Source organism: Cricetulus griseus, chromosome 5 (assembly GCF_003668045.3).
Source record: "Cricetulus griseus strain 17A/GY chromosome 5, alternate assembly CriGri-PICRH-1.0, whole genome shotgun sequence".
NCBI classification, from domain to species: Eukaryota; Metazoa; Chordata; class Mammalia; order Rodentia; family Cricetidae; genus Cricetulus; species Cricetulus griseus.
The window spans coordinates 170,979,501-171,001,887 of record NC_048598.1 but is presented as its reverse complement, the minus strand read 5'-3'; the positions used below and the strand labels follow the sequence as shown (position 1 = coordinate 171,001,887).

The 22,387-nt window shown below is 44.1% G+C and overlaps 1 protein-coding gene across 10 annotated transcripts in view; it reads right to left on the bottom strand.

The window, feature by feature from the left end:
* Positions 1-2,795: 2,795 nt before the first annotated feature.
* Atxn7l1 (ataxin 7 like 1) overlaps positions 2,796-22,387 on the bottom strand; it is a 227,757-nt gene continuing 208,165 nt past the window's right edge. For 4 of the 10 annotated variants that reach the window (XM_027417019.2, XM_027417016.2, XM_027417018.2 and 1 more), the window contains 6 exons: positions 18,263-18,455; positions 15,006-15,127; positions 13,422-13,727; positions 10,114-11,053; positions 7,159-7,233; positions 2,796-6,119 (listed from right to left, as the gene is read on the bottom strand). In XM_027417019.2, the coding sequence (XP_027272820.1) occupies positions 6,078-6,119; positions 7,159-7,233; positions 10,114-11,053; positions 13,422-13,727; positions 15,006-15,127; positions 18,263-18,455 (1,678 nt within the window). In that variant the 3' untranslated portion in view covers positions 2,796-6,077. Of the gene's footprint in view, positions 6,120-7,158; positions 7,234-8,936; positions 11,054-13,421; positions 13,728-15,005; positions 15,128-18,262; positions 18,456-22,387 lie in introns of all 10 variants that reach the window. The other 6 variants (XM_027417017.2, XR_004770068.1, XM_035445102.1 and 3 more) reach the window with 6 other exon arrangements.

The following is a 22,387-nucleotide window of genomic DNA, read 5'->3' as shown; positions in this document are numbered from 1 at the left end:
ATCTGTGTAAATGACCAGGAACCACAAATGCAAGCACAAACAACAGAATACAAGAGATGGAAGGGAGAATTTCTGGCATTGAAGATAACTTGGAGGAAATAGATTCATCAGTCAAAGAAAAATTTAAATCCAACAAATCCTTAACACAAAACATGCAGGAAATCTGGACACCATGAAAAGACCAAACCTAAGAATAATAGGGACAGAAGAAAGAGAAGTCCAACTCAAAGGCACAGAAAATATATTCAACAGTCATAGAAGAAAACTTCCCCAACCTAAAGAAAGACATGCCTATGAAAATACAAAAGGCTTACGGAATACCACATAGTAGACTGGACAAAATAAAAAAATAAAAAAAAAAAGCACAAAACAAAACAAAACTTCCCTCTTCCCTCAACACATAATAATCAAAACAAGAAAAAAGAACGAATATTAAAAGCTGAAAAGGAGAAAGGCCATGTAACATATAAAGACACACCTATCAGAATTACACCTGACTTCTCAGCAGAAACAATAAAAGCCAGAAGGTCCTGGTCAGAGGTTATGTAGACCACGGATGAAAGGCCAGACTACTTTACCCAGCAAACCTTTCAATAACCATAGTGGAGAAAACAAGATATTCCATGATAAAGCTAAATTTAGACAATACATATCCACAAACTCAGCCCTGTAGGAAGTACTAAAAGGAAAATGTCAACCCAAGGAAATCACCTATGTCCAGCAGAACACAGGAAATAAATAAGCTTAGAGAAGCAAATCCCAAAGAAGGAAATTGAAAGCACAATGCCATCACCAACAAAAACAACAAAAAATAACTGGAACTAGCAATCACTAGTCATTAATATCCATTAATATAAATGGTCTCAATTCACCTATACAAAGACACAGGCTAACAGAGTGGATATAAAAACAGAATCCATCCTTCTGCTGCAGACAAAAAACATAGCTCAACCTCACAGACAGACATTACCTCAGTGTAAAGGGTTGCAAAAATTATTCCAATCAAATGAACCTAAGAAACAAGCTGGTATAGTTATCCTAATATCTAGCAAAATGGACTTCAAACTAAAATCACTCAAAAAAGGTAAAGAAGAGCATTTCATATTCATCACAGGAAAAATCCATCAAGAGGAAATTTCCACTCTGAACATCTATGTCCCAAACACAATGGCTCCTGAATTTGTAAAAGAAATATTACTAAAGCTTAAAACACAAATCAAGCCCTACACACTAATAGTGGGAGACTTCAACACCCCACTCTCACCACTGGACAGATCTGCCAGACAGAAGCTTAACATAGAAATAAGGGAAGTAATAGACTCAAATGGACTTAACAGACATCTATATAACATTCCACCCAAACACAAAAGAATATACTTTCTTTTCAGCACCTCATGGAACCTTCTCAAAAACAGATCACATACTCAGTAACAAAGCAAACCTCAACAGATACAAAAAAATTGAATAAACCCCTGTACCTTGTCAGATCAGCATAGGTTAAAGTTAGAATTCAACAACAACATTAACTTTAGAAAGCCCACAAACACATGAAAATTGAAAATGATCAACCGAACCACAACTGGGTCAAGGAAGAAATAAAAGACTTCCTAAAATTTAGTGAAAATGATCTCACAACATACCCAAACTTATGGCACATAATGAAAGCAGTGCTGAGAGGAAAGTTCATAACACGAAATGCTCACATAAAGAAGCTGGAAAAAATGCACACTAGTAAATTAATAGAACTGACAGCACTAGAACAAAAGGAAAAAACTCACCCAGAAAGAGTAGATGGCAAGAAATAGTCTAATGGAGGGCTGAAATCAATAAAATAGAATCAAAGAAAACAATGCAAAGAATCAATGGTCTGTAGTTCTCTTTCTTAGTTGTGTCTTTGTGTGGCTTGGGTATCAAGGTTATTGAAGCCTCATAAAAAGAGTTTGGTAATGACCCTTCTGCTTCTATTGTGTGGAATACTTTGAGAAGAATTGGTATTAGTTGTACTTTGAATTTCTGGTAGAATTCTGCAATGAAGCTATCTGGCCCTGGGCTTTTTTTGGTTGGGAGACTTCTAATGACTGCTTCAATTTCATTATAGGTTATAGGTCTATTTAAGTTGCTTATCTGTTCTTGATTTAATTTTGGAAAGTGAAATCTGTCCAGAAAATTGTCCATTTCCTTTAGATTTTCAAATTTTGAGAAATATGGGTTTTCAAAGTATAAGATCCTCCTGTATCTACCCTAGGCACCACATCCCTACCCAGAGCCCTTTAAAGTACAGTTGTGCGAGCTTCTGTGTGACCTTGCTCTTTCTTCTCTCTCTGCCTCTGATCCTCCAATCAGAGACTCGTTTGGGTCAAGTGGACTTATGAAGCTTTTCCTGCCTCAGGTAACTTCTGCCTTCTAATTTTTCTTCATACAGAACTCCCAACATGAAGGACTCCTTCATGTTACACTAGCTTCTGGAGTCATTTTCTCTCCCACATAGCTCAGTCCCTCCCACCATACACTTGCTACAATCTGTAATTACATGTAATTACACACTGGATCATATCTTATTTGCTTCCTCTCCAACTGAGCTGCTTCTAGAAAATAGCTGGGCTTCTGTCTATCTCTTGTTGGAGAAAAAAGAGCGTAGCTCAGGGACAGGCACAGAGGTGGTTCTGTAAATATTTGTTCAGTAAATTCGACATCTTCTATCCCATCATCTCTTGCCATGAGTGTTTTAGTGAGAATACCTCCATTCCCAAGGGAAACAAAACATAATATCATAAAGTTTATAAAAGCCAGAAGACTTTGTTTTTTACAAACATATAAATTATTTTATTTACAAAGCCATGTTACAAAAAAAAGGCAAAAAAAAAATACAATCGTTCAGTGGAGAATAAATACTTCCAGACCTGGTGCTGAACCACGGCAGTATCAACAGATATATTTTCTTTCTTTCATTTAGAAATTGTAAGCCATAGAGTTTACTATTTACACCTACTTCAGACATTTATTTGCTTACATCATCACAGGCATGGAATGGATTCTATCTGATAGTGCTAATTCATAAAGATGCGGGACAAAGGAGGAAAATACTTAGTGTTAAAAAATATGGATCATAGAAAAGAAACCCACTCTATGAGTGTGGCCTTTGTTGAGTATCATTGGACATGCGCTCTTCAAAATTCTTCTGGAAAAGCTTCTAAAATTGGTTAGTAGGAAAGGACAAATGAATAGGTGCAAATTCTTGTCTGTGCAACAATAGTTATTTAATTTACCCCATGACTGACCGGCTACATAAAACCCAGAGAGTCTTGTTAAAGTGCCATGGGCTGACAGAATAACAAAATATAAGGTGTAAATAGAAAATTTCCTTTTTTTTTTTTTAAACAAGAGTTCACTGAGAATCAGCAATAATAGAATACGCTGTATAAACTATTTTCTACAAAGGTTATCAGCGTTATTTACAGTTGGTACATGGATACAAAAGAAGGCATACAAGTTATCCAACTCGAGTTCGTGATTTTTAAATTTTATATGGCTGACAGGTCTATGCATTGCGTTATGCCTAACATCCAGCGCTGCTGAGGCTGAGACGAGTCAGGAGCTCCTCAGGCAGACAGGGTGTGAGCAGCCAAGGGTCCGAGACAAAAGGCTGAGTGGGGTGTGGGGAACAGAAAGACCAGAGATGCTACTCTCCTGATGCTTTAGGGGTTGAATTCCATGAGAACAAACACAAAGGAAATCTTTTCTTTGCATTCCATTGTTTTTTTCCCTAGCTATAAGCATTTAATACATCAGAAAATAAACCCAGGGATGAGTGTGAAGGAAGAAATACCGTGGTCTTTCCCTTTTTGCTCAGTTTTCTGGAATTGTCCTCACCTTTTGGTCAAAGTAGTCTCTCAAGAGAGTGAGCAGCACTGGGTGGAGGGAGAGCTTCTTTATCCCAGCTTTGCATGTACGACACAGATCGCACTGACCTGAAGCCGGCTTGCTCCCTCTGTCTCTACGAAGCTGCTGCTATTTCTCAGAGGCAGCTGGCTCACCTCTCAACCTTTGTTTTCCCTCTTTGAATAGAAGAGTTTAGGGCCAGAGGCTTATTTTGTTGCTGAGACTTGTTTTGTTTTTGATCCTGCAAGTTTTGCAACTCAAAATAAATTATATATATATATATATATATATATATATATATCAACAGACATCTAAAACCGAACAAGACAAAAACTGTGCAAAAATAACAAAGATATGTACACACCTTTTGAGTCTGAAGAAATGTACAATAAAAACATAATTCAAAGAACATTTTAAAAATATAAACATTGCTTAAACTTTCCTAAGTTTCATATTGTTTCTGAAACTATTCTGGTCAGTTAGCTCTGTAATATAGTAAAACATAAATTATTACAAAATTAACATTATAAAAATTTACTTTAAGAATATCTTCTAAACTTTTGTCAAAGGCTCTAACCTTGTTTATAATTTCTTAAACATTTATAAGTTTTAAAATCTGTCTTAACCTTAAAAAAAATAATCCCCCCAAAGTAACAATTACCCCTTAAATTTGCCATCCTCCCTACCCCCAGACATAAATAAATCAGCATATAAGTGCACTTTTAACACTGGAGAAAGAAAAATGAAATAACCTAACCAATGTCCTGGTGTCTAACATCAACTCCTGACTTAAAAAAATCTTCATTTTTATATTTCAAAGTTTAAGAATCCTGTAAGAAACACTGTCAGTGCAATTCCATCGACAGAAATAACTCCTTTTGCCTCCCATCTTTGCAGACTCCAATTCTGTGGTGAAACTTATCAGTAGTCTCATCTTTGGGTTGGGAGGAAAGGGATGGGAAGGAGATCTTTGGGAAGGGAGAGGGGGTGTGCCCAGCTGCAAAACTAGCATTCGCTCCTGATCTTATGATGGCACAGGTCGTTGTGAATTCTTTCTGATTTCCCATATGGTACTGCTGTTTCTTTCAAACTCCAATGTGAACAGCTTACTAGCCTTGGCGCTCCAGTGTCTCCCTGCCCACACCTCTTCTCTATGCTTGTCTTTACCAGTGCTCCGGGCTGTCTGTCTGATGATGGAGTGCAAGCTTATCTAATATGTGTCTGTGCAATCATTGGTGCTTCTTATTCCCTCAAGGTGTTTGGCACAAAAAACTCCATGCACTTTTCTCTGGAGGATCCCTCTTGGCCCCAGAAACTTCCTGATATCTACAGAACTCTCAGGAGCTGTGACCACTGTGTTACCTCATGAAGTGGCTTTCCTGGGTCCTATGGGTTTTCTGTCTCTGGCTGACCCAGCTTTAGGAAACTGTGCAGTGTGACCAGGGAAGTACTCTTCAGAGTATATTCCAAACAAGCTGTGACCATCGCAGTCATCGGCTCCCACCATCTTCCCTTCCTCTCAGGTCCTTGTACCTGACCAATTTATCTTTTCTGCACAGCTGGGCCTCACCACTGAGTAAACCACATTATTAAAGGGCCACTGTCCTCACTTTAGTGGCTGGCATTTGGCTCTGGACAAGGAGAACTACAGAAACCAGCTGAAGATCCACCTCTACCACATGATGCAACTCCCAGCATGTGGTCCAGTGCTGCTGGTGGGAGCCAGCAGCTTCTGATGGCCACTGGAGCACAGTGACTGACAGATGGGATGGAAGGGCAGGGTGGGAAAGGAGAGAATGAGCTCTTCGAGCACTAGCGTTCAAGAGCTTCTGTGGGTGCCAACCTGGAACCAGAACCCGGGAGGGACTGGAACCAACAGTCTGCAGCCTCTGTTCTCAGGAGCACTAGCAGCGTCAGGAGAAAGGGGAGTAGCTCCAAATGTGGAAGAATATATAAGACATGACAAATGACAAACAGAGAGGAAACACTGTTTTCTGTAAATCTCAAATTCAGGTTCTTTTGCCTCCCCCCCACCTTTTTTTAAATTAAAAATCCACGTGAAAAAAAGAAGAAAGGCCAAAGCCACAAGCAGCGTCCAGGAAACACTCCCCACACAGGCCAGTGCCTTCCCTTGCCCTGACTTAGTTTCCTGGGGAGGATGCCAACCGGGACTGGTTTGAAGTGGCTTCACCATCTTGTTAGGGAAGAGTCCTTATCCTGCCCATTCTGCTTGTGTTCTTCTAGGAAAGAAAAGAAAAACTCGTCTCATTAAAGGTGATTCATGAGGATCCAGGAGTGAACCTCTGTTCCCTCATCTGTCACAGGAAGAAAGGGAAACACTACTTGGACTGCTAAGAGCAGCCATGCTTTGTAATTAAAAGGCTATCTATGAAGAAGTCCAAGGCTAGAGGGAAGAATGGGGACAAGGGCTTCATGGGATAGAGAGCTGGGATGCCTGCATGTTTTCTTTGTATCTTCATTTCTATCAGTTCAATTTTCCCCCTACATAACATAAATGACACAGTTAGTTACCAAGAGGTTTGGAGATTTGGGGTGCACATGACTAATCTCGGTGAGGCCATCTTCATTTAGCTGAGTACAACTTAGTTCCTACAGAGTTGCTACCTGCTGTTTGTATTTTCTACAATTGTCTCCCTGCTTTTCCCAGGCATGTGCACAAACTCCTTTGGAGAAAGTCACTGATCTCTGGGCTTACACATTGATTACTCCTACTCCTACAAGGGAATCAAGACCACTGAAAGTCTTCCTGAATGTTCCCACTGTGAAAGCACACACCTAGTGGGAACAACAGCTCATTGGTGGTCTTGGAGAAGGCAGTGGCTGACACTAGCAACACCCCTCTGCTAACTTATTTCACTTTCATGATGCTCTTAGGAGGTAGTATCAGTGTGCCAGCTAACAAACAAAAAAACTGGATACCTAAAGAAGTAATGTGCAGACATTACAGACATAACAGTCATTATAGAGAACACTTGACTTTGCTATGTGCCAGAGAGTGTTCTTGCTATTTTTCAGATACTTTACATGAATAAACTAATCCTCACATAGGTTATAGGACCCTAGGGACCATCATGATCCCCATTTTATAGAGAAAGAAATGGAGGAGGAGAAATAAATTGGTCAAGTATCCACAGCTAAGAACTAGAAGGTCCATGGTTGGAAGCCAGATTATCTGCTCTGCTAGAGGGGAGACTTGAACCAGGCTCCGACCCCAGTGCATTGTTAGTGGACTGATGTTGGCTCTATGTGGGAACATACCTGTCGGCTGTGTCCTGGGCTGGATATGCTTGAAGGACTGGATTGTGACAAAGCTAGGCTGCTATTTTTTCCAACCTGAAAGACACCATGAACCCCCCCTTCAGACACGGAGGTGGCTACAGAAAAACCCTCTGACGCTGCATGTTGTCAGGGCAGAGGACTAGGACAGTACTACACGTCCCACTCCCTTGACTACTCAGGGTGGGTGCTCCCAACTTACACGGCAGGAAAAGGACAACAGTTCATGGGGATTTGAAGATATACTTCTCCCAGAGAGAAAAAACATTATGGGAGCTCTTCAAATGTGCACACCACAGGCAAAGCTTGTCTCTCTAGCTCAGGAGCTCACAAGCCCATGCACCTCGGACAGGTGCAGGCCACCTTGTTTCTAGCCCTGGCTCCTCTGGTTGTTGCAGGTCTTTCTGGCTAAGAGATCCAGCATTCAACCTCTTGTTCTTCAGAAAACCAGTTATGATGCTGGACTGCCCTAGGAAGGAGGGGGTGGGGTACTCTGCCCCTGGGTACTGCAGGCCTGGGGACACATATGGCTTCTCTGTGGGACTGTCCTTGGCCCCTGGTGGGGTGGGGTCTGAAGAAAGCTGATGCCAGGATTCAGTCTCATGGATCCAACTCATTTGCAGAAGCAGCTCTTGCCCCAGCCCCCAAACAGCCCTACCACTATCTTCGTTCCCCTTCTGCATATAGGCACATGTCTTTCACTCACAGTCCTGCTTTGTGTCCAATTTAATACCTTGATGGAATTAAGAGAATACAATTAGGAGAACCTGCAAGTTCTCCGTAATGCAGTTTCATTTTGGATTTCTTTTGAAACAGTACTTCACTATGCAGCTGAGGACGACCTTGAACTTCTGAACTTCCTGCCCCTATCTTCCCAGTACTGGGGTTACACATGGGTTGCCATACCTGGCTCTCGGCTTAGGTTTCTTGAGCTTTCCTCTCTATGTTCTAACAAAACCAACACAGTTGCCAAAGACCTTTTCCTTTTCCTAATACTTGGAAATGCCGCATGGTGACTCCAGCCAAATCCTTTTCTCAGTGGCCTGGTGACAAGCATTGAATTATCTATCACTTTGCTGGGGGTTGGGTACAGCCTGGCCTGCAGGCAGCTATCAAGACTCTCCTGGTACCCACTGAAGGCGGCTTATCAGCTCTCTGCTGCTAGTTCCACTGACTCACCATGCTAAGCATTTCAGACAGTCTGGGAGCCAACAGGCCAGCACTCAATACATAGGCACTTCAGACTTGAGAGGAAGGCCGAGAGCCCAGAGTCAACTCCTGGGTTTCAGTCCCTCCCCACTATTCACCTGCTGTGTGACTTTTGGAAACTCATCTAACCTTCCTACACCTTGTTTGCCTTGTGTATAAAACAGGTTAATAACAGGTTAGGTATTGAGTTCTTGGATCTCAAGTGTTTGGGGACACAGACTACCAGTTACATGCCGTCAGCCAGTAGAACTTGATCTGAAATGAGGAAAGGAATATGACTTTGCTGCAGCAGGGGAGGTTCAAAAATCCAGTGGAGTGGCCCTGCCTGGCCACCCGTTGGAAACACGGATTGGGTGATCTTACTCCCAGCCTGCTCACCCTCAGTCTGTCTTTTCACAAGACCCCCAGGGTATCTGTAGGGATATAGTCCAGTAGAAGAAGCTGTGTGTGCCTCTTTCTGAGTCTAGAGATGATACTAGCTAGCAATCTAGTCTCTGGGTAGGATGCAGGGGGTGCTGACGAGATACAACATTGGAGGGCCCATGTTTCACCTAGGCCAAGGCTGCAGTCGTCTGGCCCTTGCTCATATGTGTGCTTGTGAATCCCCCTCAGGAGGTGCTCTTCTTGGGGTTCTGTTAAGTGTCATATACAGTGACACAAAACATTAAAGCGGTGGTTCTCAGCCTGTTGGTCTCGACCCCTTATGGGAGCTGAACAACCCTTTCACGGGGGTTGCAGATTAGACACCCTGCATATGAGACATTTACATTACAATTCATAAAAGTAGCAAAATTAGTTATGAAATAGCAACAAAAATAATTTATAGTTGGGGGGTCACCACAATATGAGGAACTGCATCAAAGGGTAGCGGCATCAGGAAGGTAGAGGCTCTACATTAATGCACCTTCTATCTCTCCAGAGTCCCCACCTCTTGGGGGGGGGCGCTGGCCTTAGGGTCTGATCTGTTAGTTCTCTGGTGATAAACCTGGGCTACCTTCCAGAAGGGCGGCTCTCAAAGCCCACTCAGAAAAGGGTGAGGAAACTGGGGTCCTTCCTTCCAGCTCTGAGCTTCCATCTGGTGGGCCCAGAGTAGTAGAGGGCTGTAATCAGTAGCTCTCGCAGGCTGAGGAGACAGCCTGGATTTGGGGATTGGAAACCAACTCCCAGGAAAGATACAGCTACCCTTTGGCTGTCAGCATGTCCCAGCTCCATTACAGTGCACACTCACGCAGGTGACCTGGCACTGAGTCCTTCCTTTGCTATGGGGGCAAGGGGCAGTTTTGCTATAGGAAGGGAGGGGATTGAGGCAGCTTGATGAGGTGAGGACAATCACCTGGTGGCAAGATGCTCAGGCTGTCACTCTCCAGGTGGGACCTGATATCACTTAACCAGCCTGGGTCTCAGGCTCATCCTGAAGGAGCTCCAACAGATCAGATCAAACTTCTTAGCAACAAAACTCTTTAATGAAGTAGTCCTCAGGGCAGACAAAAGGAACGGAGGAACTAACAGCCTCTCTGTGTCCCATCTGTATCCTGATGACTGCTTTGTGCCCCCTGTGCTGGGTTCTTGTGAGGACTAAAGGAAGTGATTACTGTAAAGTACTTAGCATAGGGACCAGCAAAGTGAGGGTCTTACCAACAACTCTCAGGAAATAGAGCCATGCTTGTGTTACCTGCAGCTCCCCCTACCCCCGAGAGCCGATGAAGGCAGTACCAGGAGTTCCCTTACCTGCCGAGAGGAGGTGCTGTTAACGGGATCGGGCACCGGTGCAAGAAGGCTGGGCGGGTTCTTTTTGTGGACACTATTCATACCAGGCATTTTAGTGATTTTACAGGCTTTGCTACTGGGACTTGAGCTCTTACGCTTTTTTCCTTCTGATTTGTCAAAAGAGAGGGGCAGAGAACACACAGCATTGTGTGAGGCCAAAGAGAGGTCCCCTGCATGGAGTGCAAGGGAGGGCACGGAGAGGGGACAGGAGCCGCTGCCGCCACCCACAGCGCCCACCTGTCTCACTATGTCCATGGGGCTGCTGGGTAGCGAGGTCCGTCCTGAGGGCTCCAGCTTGGCACTGTGTGGGCTCACCCCATTATTTGAGTTGTGCACAGACAGACTGTTATAGGGAGGGGATGCCTGATAGGAGTTCAAGGAGGAACTGGCATTCAGAACGCAGTTCTTTTTGTGGGGCCCTGACAATGGAGACGAAAAGGAAGCCTGAAAGGATAAGGAGGAGGAAGTCGAAGACTGCGGCTTCCTCTTTTTGTTACTTGGAGATTCGTCGCTATGAGCTGACGGGTCTTTGACTTTTGAGGATTTGCTGGTTTTGGTTTTGGATGGCTTGTGGGATGAGGAAGGAATGACAGCTGGTATTGGGGACACAGCAGAGGGGGCCTTGAAGGTTGAGTCCATGATGCTGAGGGTTGCAGCCACATGGGGGAAAGCTGTGGTGTGGGACATGAGGACACGTGGGTCCGGCGATGCCACAAAAGCTGCGTCTGAGAGCATGGCTGATGTCATTATGTAAGAAGACGTGAGTCTCGAGCTGATGGGAGCTGAAGGAAGATACACAGCACTGGGGTTGCTGAAAGGCTGCAAAACGGATGCTGGAACAGGGGTGGTGATGTGGGCTGCTGGCGAGGGCATGGGACTATCTGCCGCAGGAGGGATCTTCCTAAACACGAGAGAAGAGCCAAAGAGAAACAGTGAGACATTGGATTGGCATCACTTGGGAGGCCGGGTGAGCTTTGATCAGCAGGGTTACAGAGGACACCCGGGAGGACCAGACTATGGAGAATGAAGCCTTGAAGGATGATGAGATCTGAAGGATGGCCCTTCCCTATGCTGCCCACTAAAGCAACATCACAACGTCAGCTTCTATTTTCACCCTTAAGAGACTGTTCTCTAAGTTTGGTGACTGAAGACTGGCTGATCTGGTTCATGACTAAAAGGCAAATGCTATTAAGACTATAAATATCCTGAGTAGTCTCCTCCACCTCACACACTGTTAGCTGTGATGAAAGTGGTTTTCAATGAGGAGAAAAGGCCTTGGCCTCCTGGACATGTCCCCCTCTGCTTACTGCAACCTCTTCCATTCTTCTTTCCCATGCTACTTTTGGCTGGAGATATTCTGAAGAAAACAAAAAAAGAAAACCATCTTCCCACTTGTCAGCATCCTCTTGTGTTTGCTACCCAATGCCTCTGGCTACTCTGTAGAGAACATTTCCACAGTAGCTTATGGCCACTGTGTTGTGGTGGCCATGGAAAATCAGTAGCTCTATTTCAGTGGGGTTAGTACAGGGCTGCCTGCCCTTCAATAAGTCCTCCTGTTCCTGAGCTGAGAAAAGGTGAGAGTCCTGGATTCTGTGTCCAGAGGGGACCAAGAATTTAGGTGAAAAAATGTGGGCAGAAGACCAGCATGTGAACAGGGGTTCAGACAGTCATTGCTTTCTTGACTGGCTTTTTGGAACTGATAGGAATGGTTCCTGAGGGCAGAGTCCATGGACCAATGCCAGCACTAGGCAGGGTGTCATTCTTAAGGCCTCCACATACTTGTTTTTAGACAGAGTCTCACTCTTTAGCCCCAGATGGTCTTGAGTGTGTGGTCTCTTTCCTCAGCCTTCTAAATGTGGGATTATAGGTATGTGAAAGCACTTAGCCATAAAATGCCTTTTGACTTATCCTGTAAATGGCTCTATTTCCATCTTAGGGCTTCGGTCCATGCTGCTGCTACTCTTGGGACCAGGAGATGGGGGTACAGTAGGTATGGGATCATAGTCTGCTCCTGATTTTGAAAGAAATAAGTGACGTTAGGAGTCAGAGAATGCTTTCTTGTTTTTTGCAGAGCCCTCTGCTTGTTCCCCAGTGTGTGTTTTCAGGGGCTTCCCTTCTCTAAGGTAAGTTCCTTCTCACCCAGGGCAGATGGACCTTGGACCATCCCTTCTCCTCTGCAGACCAGCTCCAGGTGAGAAGTTACCCTCTGCTGACATTCCCCTCTGAAGATCACTTGTCTGACACTTGCAGTAGAGCCTGTGGCTTCCATCTCGAGGGTGGAATCCAGTGGCATCCTTGAGTACAGAAGCAGTGTCTTTGAAACTGTCAGACCAAGGAAATGAAATACGAAAGTGTTGCCAAACCTACATCAGCCATGATGGTGTCTGAGAATTTCCTTCCTCTGAAGCCCATGAGGCATCAGAGCTCCTGTTGGCCCTGAACAAGATGCTACATGGATAGATAATGCTGTGATGAACGAATGAGTGTGTGAACAGATGGATGAAGGGGCGGTGAATTGGAAAGCAGGTGATCTCAGCAGCAACACAACTGTATTGTCAGGGGCTATGCATGCGGGGCAGGGATTCCCATGGAGGCAGACCATAGAGGTCTGCACACATCCTTAAAACTGTCTGACCCTGCATAACCCTTCCCTGACAGGGCAAGGTCACATTCTTGGAGGCACTGGCAACTTTCTTACTGTCTTTGTTACCCTACTGTGGAACTGCATGTGCTCCCACTGCTGTGCTCTCACCGGCTAAATTCAGAGAAACAGACACAGGGGTAGACGTTTGACTCTGAATTATAATAAGTGTAATTTACAAGTACCAAATAGTTAATTTACTTAAGCGGGTGGAACTTCATTTCGGGACCTAGAATGTCCCAATTTATATTTTTCTCATTAAACAATACACATACTTCCAATTGTGCAGACAGGCAGAATTGAAGTCCTAAATCTTACTTGGCCCCTGCTCAAGATTGGAATGACTGCTACTTCTGGTATATTTCCTAGATCTTTCTTTCCTCTCCTCTCCAACCATCAGTGGTAGAGGAGAGGTGGGAGGTGGGTATGTCCCTGCAAGCCTTTCCCCTTATATTAAAAAATTTCAGTGTTTCTTAGTTGCCCAATGGCAGCAGGTTTCACCTTTGCTGGGCTGCCTGACTTTGCACACTGGCCTATAGGAAGTCCCATAAAAAAGCCCAGAAATGTGAATAGTTCCTGATTACTCCCATCCTCCCCTACCAGCTGCCATGGAGATGCAGATGCTGACCTGGCTGAAAGAGAATACTGTGTTGGCGTCTCCTGATGCAGACTTAAATGCTTGTTAAAGAAAAAAGAGTCTTGGCCGTTCCTTTTCTTCCTAATGTCTTCCATGCCCCCATCGGCTGCCATCCCTCCAGGTTCGGGCCCGTCAGGGCCTGGAGTTTGGGCAGCGAGGTTGAGAGGGCAGCGGGGTGCTACGCTCTCCAGAGTTGACACCCAGGCAGCCCCAATGTTGCTCAGTGACAGCAGATTGGTTAGGCAAGTCCTGAACAGAGGGGAGGGACCTGATGCCCTGTGGCTCGGGCTTCTGTGCCTGAGGAGGAAAGGAATATGGAGCTTGAGCTGACAGTATACCAGCGAGCGAAATACAGACCAACACATTCCTTCCAAGTGCCAGGGATTCACACTTTTATAACACAGGAGGCCAGAGAGCTGGGATAATTACCAGGGCTGGCTGCCATGTTTGGAAGCTAAAGCAGAAGGCCAGGTCACCAAATAACCAAGAACTACATAATCCCTATGCAGGACTTTCTATGATTTTAAATGCATACAAACAGAAACTAATGATGCCCTGTAGACAAGCAGGGCAGTCACTCACTTGGGAAGACATGATAAGCTTCTCTTGTGGCCCTTTCCTAGTTGACATAGCAACCTCTGTCCTACATCCCCTGTGAGTACCCTGTGAGAAACAAGGGGGGAGGGGTGGGGCTCAGGTCTATGTGTGCAAAGGGGCTAAGGTGACAGATCTGCCTTGGAAAAGGAGCAAGCTGTGGGTTTGGATTCCTCTTTCTCTGGATGCCCTGTGGCCTCTCCTGGGGCATGACATGAACCATCCTTGTGTATATAGCTAAGCTCCTTAGGAGGAGCATAGGGTAGGGACATTCAGTGGTTAGCTAAGTGGTCAAAACGTAGCTTCTTATTTGTCATAGTTGAGAGGGTCCAGGCCTACTATTCCTTCTGAGGAGCATACTCAGTTTCTCCCCTTTCTGTGAGTCCCCTATAAAGTGTAAGTGCATTGGAAACGGTGCAGAGTAAATAATGGATAACAAACTGGAGGTTAGAGAAAGAGAAGCAGAGGTGAGAAGAGGGCCCTAGGGAGACAGGAAGGGCCAAAGACAAACTTAACCAACTTCACAACACTGTTCAGATCTGCCCTTTGGGCAACTGTACATAGTTTTTAATGATGATAGCAACTAGTTAGAAATTGGTTTGTAACCATTATGAAAATTTTACTATTGCTCCTGAAGCACTGACATCACAAACAGAAACACACTCAACATCTTTAGACAATCTGTGTAGTGATTAAAAAACAACAACAAAGGCCTATAACACAAGGTCTTACCTACGATCCTTTCATTTGGTTGAGAAGGTTACCAATACAACCATCTCCCGAGAAGACAAAGCAAACAGTATATTATAGGTATTCTTAAAGGCTATTAATTAGAACTGACATCCAGAATCAATCAGGAATGCTGATTCAGAATCATTTTTGTCTATGCCAAGCCAAGTGCTGAGGCTTGTCTATAGGGTTAGGGCTCAGGTAACAGTAGAGCAACTCTCAACTTATAGTGCAAAGAAATTGCTCACTTACTTCCACATCTGTGAATTCAAGTGTTTTTCTACCATGGAGTTTAGTGCGAACCGAAAACGATCCCATCTTCTATCAAACACATAGTACCCTCGTCCCATGAGGCGACTCCCAAATGAGCAGAACTAGGAGGGGAAAAAACACTTTAATTTTGATTACAAGTTAATAAGCTAATATAAAGTAAACTGAGAAAAATAACATTTGCATAAAAACACACAAGGGTACAATTTTATTCAAAATAAAATAAGCAACTGGTATCGAAGCCAAAAATATTCCTATGATGTAGTTTGAGCTCTGGATTCTTGGCAGAACCTCACATTTAAGCCAGTGATTTTTCTGTGGCATGGAGAGCCACACTCTTTACTTCCGAGATGGAGCCAGTATTTTAGAATAGAAAACAACAGAACTGCATCCCAAAGGACTTTGTAGTTCCATCTATTCATCACAGGACCTTTCTCTAGGAACTTGGGGTTCCCTGCCTCCATCCTGGAAATGACAAAGGATGGCCCTTCCTGTATGATGCCATAGAACTGCTTCCTTCCTCCAAGAGTTGCCTTTCCATGCCAGTCCAAGCACATCTGCACTATTTTATTTGTTTTATGTGCTTTGGTGTTTGGCCTGCATGTATGTCAGTGTGAGGGTGTCAGATCTTGGAGTTATAGACAGTGGGAGTCCTCTGGGAGAGCAGCCAATGATTTTAATCACTGAGCTATCTCTCCATCTCTGCTAAAACACTGTTTTAATTTTTGAGACAGGGTCTAACTCTGTAGCTCTGGCTGTCCTGGAACTCACAATGCAGACCAGGCTGGCCTTGAACTCACAGAGGTCTGCCTGCCTCCCTCTTTAGCCACAACTGCACCGTTTATCTGCCCTCATTCCTCTGAGCTCTTACTCAGTCCCCTTTGCCATCTGTTTCCCTCTGTGGCAATTATGATACTAGCCTTTGATACCCAATTTATTATCCTCATTGATAATGGCCTCATCTGTCTAACCCTGCCACTGTGAACACTGATGACACATCTTCTATACATTATATCAGACCCATTGTATCTTAGACATAATTTCATATGTGATGGCTATCAATATTTAAAGTGTGGGACTTAATTCTCTTTCTCTTCAGTGTAAGGTTCATTGATATCAGGAATAAAATAAACCACTGCATTGAAACCTGATGACTGATATAGCAGGGATTTAGTAAACATTGATTATAAGGTAGAACAACTGAAGGCCAGTAGACAGAAATGAAAGAAGCAGCCTTTGGAAAGGTGACATTTGCTGGGTCTAGAGCTCAGGGAAGCCTGCAAATGCCTCCATAATTCAACTTGGACACCTTCCCCATCCCCCAGGCCTCTGTCAGCTCCCTGGATGCAAGCCCAGATTCAGTGCTGGATTGGCACCCATTCCACAAACATGTCCTGGAACCAGCCTTAGGAGGAACTGATAGGTTTTTCCCTTTGTTGTTTCTGCTTGAGCTGGTGTGTGTGTTGTGGGGAGGTATTAAAACCTTGCTACCCACAAAATCCCATATTGCGAATTACTTACTACAGCAAGTTTTTACTGACCAAGGAGAAAAACATACATGGTAACTCTTCAGCACAGAAGGTGGCCTCCCTCTCTGAGGGAGCTATTGCTGTGTAGCCATCACCTCCTCTTTCATCCCAATTGCTAAGGACACAATGAGCAAGGTTGTATTGAAAAAAAAAAAAAGAAAGAAAGAAAGAAAGAAAAAATTTAATGTGTCACTTGGCCATGAGAAAAAAAGAACAAAGCAAAGAAACAAATACACGGTTTTTCCATTTCAATCAGCAAAACATTAAGGGCCTATGAATGCCCTGTGAATGTGGCTAATGTTCTATAGCATGGTCTTGATGCTCTCCAGAGCCTGGCCTTTTGGGAGGGACCAGTATCTCTTTCAGACTTGGAAGCTGGGGATCCCTTTGGTTTTGGCTACCAGCGTATCTAATAGTATTGGATGGAAGGCCAGACAGGGAGGGAAGCTGGCGTTGTGTAGCTCTTCACTGTGCCAGACCTGATGCTGCTGTCATCATCTGTAGTGCCTGCCTCACGTGGCCCTGTCTTCCTGCTAACACGGCCACACTTATGACTTGATGTCTTATTTACAGCAGTAACAGCAAAGATGCAGCTCCTCCCAGACCTTGGAAAGAGACACAGTTTAATCACCACACTCCATCCTTCCTCTGCCAGCTGCCAGAACAGTGGTAGACATGTGGCAGGGTTCTACTGAGTACATGGAAATGTCTGCTGGGGTTTCATGGAAAGCTCTTGTTTTGTTAATGAAGAAAACCCCTTTCTTCCTGTTTAGAGTGTCACCAGGTGCAGATGTGACACTGGAGCTCACAATGGTGGATGTATTAAAATGTGAACAGCAAAGACATTTACAGACATAGGAGAGAGGTTACATACACCAAGGTTGGAAGCGCACCTACTTCTAGACTTATCACGTGAGATAATGAAATATTCCTTGTGTGAATATGGAGGCACTTGGTTTTCTACAACTGCAGGCAAAATTATTACAACTGTTCCTCACTAGTGGCACCATTACCTCCAGAAAGAGAAATGGTATGCACGGAGGAGAAGGAACCAGCCTTATCTTCCAGCAGCATGGATTTTACTTATAAGGCCCCTGAGATTAGAGTCAGTCAGAGCTAACCTTTCAGGCTCAAGCAAGCACCATAATAAACCACCATGGGGACCATATTCTGTGATCAGTGGTTGTCACACTAGATACTTCCTTTCTCAGAGGGTTGTAAGGCAAATGTAAATAAACTTCCAACTGATGCTTGATTTCTTCTTGTGACATTGACGACCATTTGAACTGTTGGAGTGTACTCCTTCAAACGGCTTTTGTTAGTGAGCAATCACACTGATGTGAAACACTGCTCCTCTATCAGCTCTGCTGCCTGATGGTCATATTTGCTAACAACAGTCAAACAGAATTACCAGGGAGAATGATGAAGGCTGACTCTGAGTTGCTGCTAAGACAGCTCTGCCAAAACAGAGCAGGGCTCTGTTTTCAGATGTGCAACATCAGGGTTGTTACCAAGGACACTTATATAGACACCATTTTTCAAGCATTCCTTCCATGATCAAGGGCATCTCTAGTTCCATTCAGCCTTTGGGGAAGCCTTCTGATGACACTCTACTCTGGAGCCCTTTCCTCAGGAATGCAGGCCTCTGCTGCCATCACCAAGTTGTCTCTGAAGCACTGGGGACACAACAGGGAAGGGACAGAAGCCTACCGCAAGAGGTCTGGGGTGGTGTGTGGAGAACTGACAGTCTAACTTCTCAGATTCGTCGGCTCCGTCCATCTCCCCTTCATCACTGGACAGTCGGCTGGCAAGGTCACCTCCAGCTGGGGGTAGTGGGGGCTCTGGAGTGTAACCACTGTGATTTGAAGATGTACTGCTGCTTATGCTGTTTGCAGATGATGGTCTAAGGGTGAGAGGGGAGAACACACATAAGTTTTCTTGAGGAAATCAGATCGGCCTATCTCATGCCACCAAAAAGGAGCCCTGCCATGATATTAAGAAGGGTGGGCCAATGGCAATTTTCTAAAACAGAAAAATTAAGCCTGAATGTTTGACAGTTCTCTACAATGGTCCACTAGAGTTAGGTGATCACTCTCTGGCTGCATCTGGGGTACAATACAAGCCCAAGGGAAAAACCCAAGTGCAAGCAGAGGGACTGTGACATGTGAACGTATCCAGAGCCTGTCTCCTGTGAGCTCAGCTATGAATACTCACCCAAGACCAAGTGCTACCAGCATTTTGACTTATGTTCTTCCAGACTCCCTTAGTGTATGCACATATTTTTAAAGCATAAGCCTCTCTCTCTCTCTCTCTCTCTCTCTCTCTCTCTCTCTCTCTCTCTCTCTCTGCCTCTTCTCTCTTCCTCTCTGCCTCTCCCTCTCTATGACTGACCATAGTGGTCAGCCATTAACTCTGTTTCTCTCCTCTCTTACTCTCTCTGCTCTGCAGGGCCTACAATAAACTGGTTAATGAAAAAAAAAAAAGCATAAGCCATTTTTAAGTAAGAACAAGATTTGAGACAGGATCTCCAGTATGGCAGGCCTTGAGCTCATTATGTAGACAAGGATGACCTTGAACTTTTGAGCCTCATGTCTTTACCTCCTGAGCACTGGGAACATAAACAGGTGCCACCATTCCTGGTTGATACAGGGCTGGGGACCACAGTCAGGGCTTCCTGCATGTTAGGCAAGCATTCCAGCTGAGTCACACCCTGCCCCCAGCCCTCAAGACAGATTTATTTTAAAAATTATTATTTTATTTTATGTGTATGAGAATTTTGTCTGCACGTATGTATGTCTTTTTGTCACTTGTGTGCCTCAGTGTCTGAAGAGGCAAGAAGAGAAAGTTGAATCCTCTAGAACTTGAGTTACAGGTGGTTGCAAACTGCCATGTTTATGCTGGAAATTGAACACGGGTCCTCTGGAAGAACAGACAGTGCTTTAAACCACTGCGCCATCTCTCCAACCTCAACACATTTTTTTTAAACTTAATGATATAGAAATTCTTTTGCGTATCACTATTTTTAAACATACTCAAGTAACAGTCAATATTGACATACCACAATTTATGCAGCTAATCCTAAATATTTGTTTCTAAATGTTCTAAATGGCCCATAATGGCAGGACCTTGTCCTGCAGGATAAAAGTGATCTGGACTTTTTTTTTTTTAATTGCATCTTGGTTATACAGGAAAATAACTTGTTTGTTTGTTTGTTTAGAGACAGGGTCTCTATGTAGACTTGGCTGGCCTAGACCTCTCTAAGTAGACTAAGTTGGCCTCAGACTCACAGATCTGCTTGCCTATGCTTCTTGAGTGCTGGAATTAAAGACATATATCGCCATCCCAGGTAAAATGTGTAACATAAAATGGCTTTGAACTTACGATCCTACTTGTAAGGATTCAGGTATTATGCTGGCAACCGACAGAATGCACTCAGGCAGTACCCTGGTCAGCCCAGATGCAAAGAACCCCTTTAAAAGAAAGACCTCCGCCCACACCCACTAACGCTCTCTTTGCCACTCCCCTCTTTCTGCTGTCTCTCTCCCTGTTCTCTTTCCCGCTTTCTCCCTGGGGCAGACAGGAGTTTTCCTGTCTCTCTCTCTCTCTCTCTCTCTCTCTCTCTCTCTCTCTCTCTCTCTCTCTCTCTCTCTCTCTCTCTCTCTGTGTGTGTGTGTGTGTGTGTGTGAGAGAGAGAGAGAGAGAGAGAGAGAGAGAGAGAGAGACTTTGTCTCTCTTCTCTTTCCTTCCCCCTTCCCTCTCCTTTCTAATAAAACTTGTCACTAAGCTCTGTCTGCCTGGCATGTTTGTCTCTCCGTCTCGGTCACCCTTGCCTGCCATGGAACCCACACAAGGTTCCCCACACGCTTTCCCATAACACTACTGCCTCCATCTCTTCCACATGTCCTATTGGCTGCTTTCACTTTTTAAAGAAGTCGTTAAAGTGAAATGTCATGGTCTATGTATTCAAAAGACACTAATAAAAAGGCATTATAGGAAAATGGCAAAATATTAATGTAACAACTGTTAAAATGAGGTTAGGTAAGTATTCATCAATATATCGCTACTTTCCAGCATGTAGGGGACTTTTCATTAAAAAAAATTGAAAATAGAAACAAAAAGGCAGCGAGCAGCGACACCATATATGTAAGAACGGGACCGGAGATTGCCCTGTTTTCTGGTTTTATTTCTCTCCAGTTTCATAAAAGTATATTAAGGTCTCATGTAACCCAGGCTAGCCTTGAACTTGCTGTGAAGTAGAGGATGACCCCAATTGTCCTCTTGTTACCCACCAAATGACTGGAGTACAGGCATGGGCTACCACATCCTACAATATGTGTACCTTGTGAACTTATTTCAATCAAGTTAATTAAAAAATTAACATACCTATCAGTTCTTAGAGTTAGCCCCTTCCAGGGTCTACTGGGGATTGAACCAGGGCTTTATGCAAGCTAGCAAAGCATCCTACCACTAAGCTACAACTCCAGCCCTCTTTTTCAGTTTTATTTTGAGGCAGTTTCACTAAGGCTGGCCTTGAACCTATGGTTTTCCTGCCGAGGATAATCTTGAACTCCTAACTCTTCTTCAAAGTTCTGGGATTATAGGCATGTACTGAGAGCCTTCCCTCCAGTACCGCTTTTTTTTTTTTTTTTTTTTTTTTTTTTTTTTTTTTGGTATATTCACTTCACTATGTAGCCAAAGCTATCCTTGAAGTCACAAGCCTCCTGGCACAGCCTGTGGAGTGCTGGGATTATAGGCTGCACAGCTATACCTGGCCTCAAATTTCTTTATGTATTCATCCATATGCAGACACTTAGCTTGTTTTCCTACCTTGGCTATAGTGAATGATTATGCAATAATACCAGAGTATAAAGAGCTTCCATTAAATGAAGTATAGGAATCTCAGTCATTCACCAACGTCCCTCCCCAAATTCCACAACCAAGATATTTAAGGATTTTTTTTTTAAAGGCAAGGAAAGCCAAAGAACACCGAATAGCAGAAAGATGCTGGCAGCTATCCTGAATCCATGTGGGCTTTTTTATTGTGTCTGCTAAGGATTGGCTTAGAGGGAGCCACAGGAAATCAAAGAACATTTGGTGTGTACATGCCCGCCTGAGTGCATGCACACTCAAATGATAGGGCAGGAAGAACACCGAAAACTTGTCACATGTGTGTGAAAGGGCTGGAAGAACATAGGAAATTATCTGTCTCTTCAACTCAATTTTCCTATCCACCTAAAACTACTTTAAATATAAAGGATATTTAAAAGAATGTGTGAAGAAGACATCTGGAAAGTGGCCGCAGCTTCATCAGGACCTTGCAGATGGATGTACCTGAGAGGGCTGTGGCCATCTTGCTACAAGATTTGAAGGATAAAGCCCTAGGGACTAAACAGGGTAAGATTAAAAAAATTTTAAGGGGGCGGTGAAGAGGGCCGTTGAGATACAAAGTGGTCAAAAGCATTTGCTGGTGGTGACCTGAGTTTAATGTCTGTAAGTCACATAAAGGTGGAAGGAGAGGGTTGTCCTCTTACCTCCACATATGAGTTATCACATATCCCCCCAGCATACCATAGACACAGAGAGAAGTGGGTACAGAGAGGGAGGGAGAGAAAGAGAGAGACCAATCTCTGGGATTGGTACCCCTCATCTGTGGATTCTTTAGCACACTCGGGAAGAATCCTAACAACTGAAGCCTCAATAGTTCAGGGTTCTGCTGTCCGCACCTGAAGAACCTGAGCTGATAGAAGTCTGAGAAGATTTTCACATAGTTTAAAAAACAATGTGGCTGGAGAAGCACTGAGCACTGGAAAAGGAGCTGACTTCCTGTGGAGTTTC